This window comes from Penaeus chinensis, chromosome 14 (assembly GCF_019202785.1).
Source record: "Penaeus chinensis breed Huanghai No. 1 chromosome 14, ASM1920278v2, whole genome shotgun sequence".
NCBI lineage: Eukaryota > Metazoa > Arthropoda > Malacostraca > Decapoda > Penaeidae > Penaeus > Penaeus chinensis.
The window spans coordinates 6983894-6992776 of record NC_061832.1 but is presented as its reverse complement, the minus strand read 5'-3'; the positions used below and the strand labels follow the sequence as shown (position 1 = coordinate 6992776).

The following is an 8883-nucleotide window of genomic DNA, read 5'->3' as shown; positions in this document are numbered from 1 at the left end:
TCGTTTTTTGTTGGGCTGCGGAGGTGAGAACGAGCTTCGGTAACGAGATATACGAGCTTATGACCAACACCTGGTCTCTATAGCCTCGTTTTTTTATGTCTTGTCTTCTACACAGTCTTGAATACTCATTAGTGATGTAGTTTAAGCTTGGCGAGGAGGGGATGCTTTGTGTCCAAACCGTTTTCGTTTTGGAAATAGTTGTGAAGGGTGTGTGACGGAAAAGATTGTCTGGAGTCGTGTCTGCTTAACGGTCTGGTATTTAATGTGATTGTTATTTTTTTTTGGACTTGCTAGTCTTTTTGTAGATATGTGTAATAAAAGGAAAACACGAAACAGACGATTATTTTAGCTGATCATCGATTCCGCGGATTAACAACGGGGAGACTTTCTTTTTATAAGTTTCCCATAGATATAGATATAGATGTTTGTGTGTGTTTGTCTGTCTGGCTGTCTATCTGTGTCTGTATATATTTTCAAGCTCATATCATTTACTAAACTCAGAGAGCACGGGTCTCATCGTCTCCCAAGTACAGAGAAAGACCTATGCGAGAGACAAGATGAATTATTCATTAGATTAAGTCTCTTAATGTACGAGGAAGCGGATGTGGCTTGTCTTTGTTCACGTATCATCATATTCCCTCGAGAGTTATTTTGTTGCATGCAAGAGATCCACAAAATGATTTGGTAGAAAGCCAGCGTTCAATTTGCCTAACGTATACAGTCGTGTGTTATTTTTTTTTCTTCCTGTTTTTTTGTAGGCTTGAATCTTTCATGAAAACCGTGTAAATAATTCATGCAGAACCCCAGCATGGCGTCGCGTTATAAATACACCCATTAACATAATGAGGAACGACGTCTCCAGGGGGACAGGGAGGTAAATGAGGCGCCGTCGCTGGTGCCTGCAGGTGAGACTGACGCTCGCGGGGCCGCCGGCGGGACACCTTCGTCACGCTGCCTGACGGGGCCGCTGATCGGTTCGCGTGCGGGAGGGGGTGGGTAGGAGAGGAGGAGGGGGGAGGCAGGGGAAGGGAGGGAGGGAAGGTAGAGGGAGGGAGGGAGGATAGAGGGAGGGAGGGAGGGAGGGTGGGTGGGTGGGTGGGTGGGTGTAGGGAGGAAGGGAAAGTAGATGGAGGGAAGGAGGGAGGGGGGAAGGGTATGGGGAGGAAGGGAGGGAAGGAGGGGGGAAGGGTATAGGGAGGAAGGGAAAGTAGAGGGAGGGACGGAGGGAGGGAGGGAAGGAAGGAAGGAGGGTAGATGGGCAGGAGGGAAGGGTTGAGTGATGAGTGAGTGAGATGGGATGGAAGGGGAAGGAGGAGAAAAGGGAAGAGGATACAGAGGCAGAGAAAGAGGGGGGGGGGGGGGTAGAGATGGTAAGGAGTCGGTTAATTGAATCTCAGGAGAAGAGGAAGAGCAAGAAAAAAACAGAATCGAAACTGAGACATATCTTCTGAAAAAATAAATATCAGAGTATCATGCCTGTATTTTTTTCCCAAAAATTAAAACCAGCTATCACCAGAAACACATTTAGCAGTTGCACGACGAATTACAACTAGATTTGCATAATTACATAATCCGGGAGCAACAGAATATGCGGTCCGTCTAGCTTGCATGCAATTGCTTAAGCACGAGTGGCCAGCCGACCACGAAAAGCCAGCGTCACGTGGCCATAAAGGAGGACGCACCGTGAGCGCTTCGTGATCTAGGGTGGCACGACAATGTGGCACAGTGCCATGGGGTCATGCCCGATGGCGGTGCCGCGAGACCTTGAGAGAGGGCCGTTCCTGGGGTGTCACGTGACCTAGTTCCTGCAGCATCCTTCCCTCCGGCATCCTTTCTCTCCCCAGTTCGTTTCTCTTCCCTCTGCGCTTCGTGGTGTTTCGTTCCGGTTCGCTTTCGTCGGGCAGGCGGCTGTAGGAGGAGCTCAGGGGCGTCGCGGCTTGAGGAGGGGAGGGGGAGGGCCTCGGGGCGGGCGGGCGGGTGGGCGGGCGGGGGGGGGACACTGATTTTTTTCTCTTTACTCTCATGATTCGGCGATTTGCGGATTCCTCTAATCTTGAATTAAAAGTTAGGGAATGGATGGGCAGGCGCTTTGGCAGATAGAGAGAAAATCTCTCTCTCTCTCTCTCTCTCTCTCTCTCTCTCTCTCTCTCTCTCTCTCTCTCTCTCTCTCTCTCCTCTCTCTCTCTCTCTCTCTCTCTCTCTCTCTCTCTCTCTTCTCTCTCTCTCTCTCTCTCTCTCTCTCTCTCTCTCTCTCTCTCTCTCTCTCTCTCTCTCTCTCTCTCTCTCTCTCTCTCTCTCTCTCTCTCTCTCTCTCTCTCTCTCTCTCTCTCTCTCTCTCTCTCTCTCTCTCTCTCTCTCTCTCTCCCTCTCCCTCTCCTTCCCCTTCCCCTTCCCTCCCTCCCTCCCTCCCTCCCTCCCTCCCTCCCTCCCTCCCTCCCTCCCTCTCTCCCTCCCTCCCTCCCTCCCTCTCTCCCTCCCTCTCTCCCTCCCTCCCTCTCTCCCTCTCCCTTTCTCCCTCTCTCTCTCCCTCCCTCCCTCCCTCCCTCCCTCCCTCCCTCCCTCCCTCCCTCCCTCCCTTCCTCCCTCCCTTCCTCCCTCCCTTCCTCCCTCTGTATATATATGTGTGTGTGTCTGTTTGTGTATGTATGTATGTATGTATGTATATATTTGTACAGATTATCGTTTAATTAATTCCCCCCTTCCTTTTTGAGCTGTGGTGATCGCCACAAGTAATCCAGGATTACCTCTCACACTCCTCTCCTTTCCTCCTCCTCCTCCCCTACTTACCCTTCCCCTTTCTCCCCCTTCCCTTTCCCTTTCCCTTTCCCTTTCCCTTTCCCTTTCCCTTTCCCCCTGCCCTCTTCTTCCTTTCCCCCTTCCCTTTCCCTTTCCTTTTCCTTTTCCCTCTCCCTTTCCCTTTCCCTTTCCCTTTCCCTTTCCCTTTCCCTTTCCTTTTCCCTCTCCCTTTCCCTTTCCCTTTCCCTTTCCCTTTCCTTTTCTTTTCCCTCTCCCTTTCCCATTCCCCCATCCCCTTCCCCTTTCCTTTTCCCTCTCCCTCTCCTTTTCCCTTTCCTTTTCCCTCTCCCTTTCCCTCTCCCTTTCCCATTCCCATTCCCCCATCCCCATCCCCCCTGCATCTCGAAGACAGCGAAATAATCAGGTCTTGGCCGCGTTCGAATCCCTTGTTAGCGGCCGATGCTTAACTTTCCTTTTGTTGTCTTGTTATTTAAGACGGTCGGTGCTTCCCTTTTTGTCGTTTCAGTGTTGTTTATTTTAAGATTGCTGTAGGGTGTGCCTTGGATATATTTGTTTTCTTTATTTTTGTTATTGTTATTGTTAGTTTTTATTATAATTTTATCGTTATTGTTGTTATTGTATTTGTTGTTGTTATTATTATTATTATTATTATTATTATTATTATTATTATTGCTGTTATTATTATTGTTATTATTATTATTATTATTATTATTATTATTATTATTATTATTATTATTATTATTGTTGTTATTGTTATTGTTATTGTTATTGTTATTGTTATTATTGTTATTATTATTATTATTATTATTATTATTATTGTAATAATTGTTGTTGTTGTTATTATTGTTATCATTATTGTTATTATTATTATTATTATTATTATTATTATTAGCATAAGCATTATGAGTAGCATTGCCATTATAGTTTTTATTGTTATTAGTCTTTAACTCTGAAACTACCTTTGTTTAAATGGTGAATTTGAGAGGATAGCGCATCTCTCATTCATAATGTGGTCTCTCTTTACCTTTTCTTTTTTTGTGCCTTACGGGCTAGTTTATTCTGCTAATTTTAGGGCGTGTTATCTTTAGGGGCTGGGTGGGGTGGGGGGAGGGGGGGAGTACCTTGCAGGGTCGTTTTACCTCGTTGTGAAGGGCTTTGTTGGGGGTCGTGATGGTGGCTTGGCTGAGGAGGGAAAGGGAAGGAGGGAGGGAGGGAGGGAGGGAGGGAGGGAGGGAGGGGGGGAGAAGTAGGGAGGGAGGGAGGGAGGAGGGTGAAGGAAAAGTGAGATGGGAGGGAGAGAGAGAGAGAGAGAGAGAGAGAGAGAGAGAGAGAGAGAGAGAGAGAGAGAGAGAGAGAGAGAGAGAGAGAGAGAGAGAGAGAGAGAGAGAGAGAGAGAGTGTGAGGGAGAGGGAGAGGGAGAGAGGGAGGGAGGGAAAATACGAGGATAAGAAAAGGGAGAAAGTAAAGAGGATGAAGGGAGGGAAGGAGAGAGAAGGAGGGAGGAAAAAGAAGAAAGGAGAAGGAGAAGTAGAGAGAGAAAAAAAAAAGAGAGAAAGAAACAGACTGACAAATAGACACAGACAGAAAGAACGAAAGAGAGCAAGAGAAACTAGCAATCCCGCCCAGTCCCTCGCCCGGAGCCGCACAGCCCCCTGGACACAGGGGCGTTAGTTCGGCGCAGCGCCTCAGGATCCTCGCAGTCTCTGAAGCAGGCGACGAAGGCGACGAAGGAGCAGGTCGCCATTGGACTCCCGGAGGGCATGTCGGCTTCAGTTCTGCCCTTCTTTGGGGAAGTTGGGGAAGTTTGGGGAGGGGTTGAGGGAGGAGGGATGGAGGAAAGAGGGGATGAGAGAGAGAGTCAATTGAGAGGGTGAAGTGGTGAAGGAGAGAGGGAGGGGTTGAGGCAAGAGGGATGGAAGGAAAGAGAAGGGGTGGAGGGTGGAGGATGGAGCAAAGGGAGAGAAGAAAGAAAAGGGACGAAGGAAAGAGGGAGGTTCTGATGGAGAAGAGTGGGGGGTTTGAGGGAGAACGGATGAAGGAAAGAGGGAGGAATTGAGGGAGAAAGGATGAAGGAAAGAGGGAGGAATTGAGGGAGAAAGGATGAAGGAAAGAGGGAGGAATTGAGGGAGAAAGGATGAAGGAAGAGGGAGGAATTGAGGGGAGGAGGGAGAAGGAAGTGGGAGGAATTGAGGGAGAAAAATGAAGGAAAGAGGAGGAATTGGGGAGAACGGATGAAAAGGGAAAGGAGGGAGGGGTTTTAAAGGGGGAAAGGATGAAGGATCATTTCTTGAGGTGTTCCTAAAAAGGCGTTATCACCCGCGTTTCATAAGGAAAGAAATGTAAACGAACAAACTTAGGCCTAAATTTTTTGATAAAAACTCAATATGTAAAAATGTAAATAAATTCACCCCCCACTTTCCAGAGAAAACTAGGCATAAAAAAATGTAAATACTTTTTAATTCTGTTTACCAATATTTATTAACCCCCGCTATTCTGCGCTATGCGAGTGACTCACAAGCCTGCATGCCGATTACATAACGCATATATTTAAGCTGCATCCACCCATCATCGCATTCGGGTTCATGCAAAGGAGTTTCGCGTTGATGCAAGATTTTTGCCGAGGGGGTGGCGAGCAAACCGTACGATGCGTGACACGTGACGACGCGGTAAGCCGTCGTGTCTTGGTGGGCGTGGCTTGGGCGGGCGGGTGGGCGTTCTCGTGTTGCGGGATTTGCTGTTTTGGTTCATTGGGGTTTTGTTATCTTCAACTTCGTGGGCGTCGATGTCGTCGTCGTCATCACAATTGTTGTTTTTTGTTACTAAGATTTTACTAAGAGTTTTATTTTAGTTGAGGGGGGAAGTGGTATATAAATATAAATATATAAAATAATAATTATAAAAAAATATTCCTCCATTAGTTTGGTAATTATCTCTAAATGGTTGTTTCGTGGTTTGGTTTTGCTGTTTTTTAGCGATACAGATATTTACCTTTTTTTTGCTGTTGCGCATTGGGATGGTATGTGGGTTGTAAATTTGATGCGTGTTTTTTTTTTCGGGAACAGAGGGGGGGGGGGGGGGGTAAAATATGTATTTCCATTTTTTGCTGACGAGAGTGGTATGCCGGTGCAAAGGGGTTTGGGTAGAAAGGGGAAAGTGTGGTGCATTGTTGTGTATGTATTTGGTGTAGTTCGTGGGTGCGGATTGGTAAAGAACCGGTGTATTGCAGTGCGGGGTTTTACGTCCCAGAAGCAATTTTTTTCAAGGATTAGTGGCAACGGGAATGGGGAGGGGGGGATGGGGGAAAGGGGGGGAGGGTGAGGGGGAGGGATGGGGGGGGGAGGATAGGGATGCCACTGAGTGCCCAGTGACACTCGCCAGGTAGCGCGGATGAGGGGTGGGGCGGCTCACGTTACTGATGCTCCGCGTCTGGTTCTCGTGGTGTGTGTTGTGTGTGTTTGGTGTGTGTGGTGTGTGTTGTGTGTGGGTGTGTGTTGTGTTTTTGTGCCCCGGCCGTGCGTGCGGGGCGTGCGTGTTGTGTGTGCAAGCATTTATGTGTATGTGTGTGTGTGTCCTTGCGTGCGTGCGTGCGTGAGGTTGTCTCAATCTACCTGCCTGCCTACCTATCTGTCTTTTTTCTTTAAGCATATATATACATTTCTTAATAGTCTATTTTTTTGTCGGTATTTATTAATGGCTAAACATTTATAATCGTTTCTAGATCCGTCCCAACAGAATCACAATAAAAAAACGTACCACAGAAAAACTGTAGATACCCTTTTAACACCGAGCGAATCTATTTTATGATCGCAGTTAAGACGCGGATCGGCGCGTTGCAAGGCGTCTCGGCCCGTATAGCCCTTGATTTTTTTTTTTTCAGCGATTATGATATATATTTCCTTTTAAGATGACCTTCGAATGATAGGAGAAAAACGTAAAGAAAATTTACGGTGTTTTTATAAGAGGTTGAGGATGCGGGCTGTAGGAGGAACGGTGATTGGGCGGAACGGGCGAAATGCAGAGGGAACGGGCTTTTTCGACTGATAGACTGACTGACATTTGACTGACTGTATCCATCTGTATAGCACGTATGTCTGTTCTTATGTAAGTAAGCAAGCACGTTTATAAACAGAGGAGAGAAGAGAAGAGAGAGAGCGTATGAGTGAGAGGGAGACAGGCAGACAGGCACATACAGACTGACTGACTGACTGACTGACTAAGACAGAGAACGACTGAGAAAAGACCGAGGGACTAAGAGACCGCCGTCACTGCTCGAGTCGCAAGAGAGGTTTCGTTGTGTTTGCACTTGGGAGGCGAGTGCTGGAGGCCGACCTCTCGAGAGTGAAGGATAGGGCGACTTCGCGGTGTAGAGCGCTTGCGGGGATTAGGAGGGAGAGAGGGAAAGGGAAAGGGAAAGGGGAAGGGGAAGGGAGAGGAAGGGGGAAGAGGGAGAGGAAAAGGAAAGGGAAAGGGAGAGGGAGGGGGGAGAAGGGAGAGGAAGGGGGGGGGAAGGGGGGAAAAGGGAGGAAGTAGGAGTGGGAAGGGAGAGGGAGGGGGAGGGAGAAGGCGAGGGCGAGGGCTAGAGAGAGAGCAAGGGCGAGGGAAAGGAAGGGTAGATACGGAGAGAGACAGAGACAAGGTGTGAGGGAGATGGAAAGGGAAAAAGCTAGGGTTAGGGAAAGGGAGAGGATAAATGCGGATAAATGGGAGGGAGAGGGAGGAGTAAATCTTCGTCTGTTGTTGTAATTACGCTATTCTGATTGACAAGGTGACTTGAAAAGGGATAGATAGATAGAGGAGAGGGAGAGAAAAGATATTAAGTCTACTATGAAAAAAGTGTAAAAAAGGCATATATTCCGCAGAGAAGATTGGTAAATATCGATTTAAGACTTGGAAATCTAATGAATATATGATACAAGACCTTCAAGAGAAAGCAGTTTGTTTACAGTAAAACTGTTTAAGCTTAGTTTATTTGCAGCAGTAAGATGTAGGACTAGAATATAGATATGAGCGAAATTGGCAAAGTTAATTGGTTCTTGTAATTTCAAAACAACATGAATTTCAATTAGTATTAGCAGTGTGTTGAGTCTGCTTGAACGTTTCAAAACCACAGGGGTTTATTTTTATTTTTGTCTTATTTTTTTATTTTTTTATGCAACTCTTTCCGCTTTCTCATCGTTTCTCTTCTTTCGTATTTTCGACTTTATATATATAATTTTCAGTTCATTTTCCTTAGAGGATATTGTCGGTTGTTTGCGAATATAAATGCTTTTTAAAACCTTATCAAACAAACTCGGTTTTCTTTCCTGAATAATTTCTCGGAACGTGTTTTTATGTTTACAAATTAAACTTTCCATTGTTAAGTATTTATCTCCGAGGTACTTTTGATCATGTAAAGGGAAAAAACATAGAAAAACCCAAAAAACGGAAAACTGCGTCATATGTTAATGAGCTGCATTTTTTTTTTACACACTCGAAAACCTGGGAAAAATTTAGGGGGAAGGGGGTTTAATTTTTCCACAAAAAAGCTTTCCCCGTGTAATTTTTATTTTACAAGTAGAGGGGGTGGAAAAACCCGAAGAAGGGGAGAAAGAAGGGGGGGATGAGGGTGGAGAAATTGTGAGGGGTGGGGGGGGTAGTAAGGGGCCCGGAGGGGGGGGGGAGGTGGGAAATGGCCCCCCGGGAACCCCCGGGACCCGGGCAGAGAGGGAATTGGGACCCGGGGAAAGGGGCCCCGGGGAGAAAGCCCTGGGGCCCAGGCCCCCCCGAAAATTGACAAGAATCATGGGCCCCCAAAAAAGGGCCGCAAATAAGCGACTGCCTGTTTTGCGTTCCTGCCTTTTGTGCTTCCCCGGGGCTGTCCCGCTTGGACCACTTCCCCCACCTCCCGGGAGGCATGTGGGCGCGGGGGGGGGGGGGGGGGGGGGGGCGGCCGGGGGGGAAAGGGAAAGAAATGAGTAATGGCGAGTGTGTGTATGAAGGGGTGCAGTGAGTGAGTGTGGAGGGAATTTAGAGTGGCGAGTGTGGGGGGTGTGGGGTGTGTGTTTTGTGCGTGCGTGCGTGCGGCGGCGTGCGGTGCGGGTGTAAGAGTGGTGGGTAAGGTGTAGAACCCCATAAAACAGAAGAAAT

At 47.4% G+C, this 8883-nt stretch overlaps 1 protein-coding gene across 1 annotated transcript in view; it reads right to left on the bottom strand.

Moving 5' to 3' along the window:
* Positions 1–7005: 7005 nt before the first annotated feature.
* The window catches only part of LOC125032311 (protein FAM133-like), a gene marked incomplete at its 5' end in the record, with an annotated part of 4147 nt that continues 2269 nt past the window's right edge, over positions 7006–8883 (bottom strand). Inside the window, one exon of the mRNA XM_047623408.1 lies at positions 7006–7074. Within this exon, the coding sequence (XP_047479364.1) occupies positions 7006–7074 (69 nt within the window). The remainder of the gene's footprint in view (positions 7075–8883) is intronic.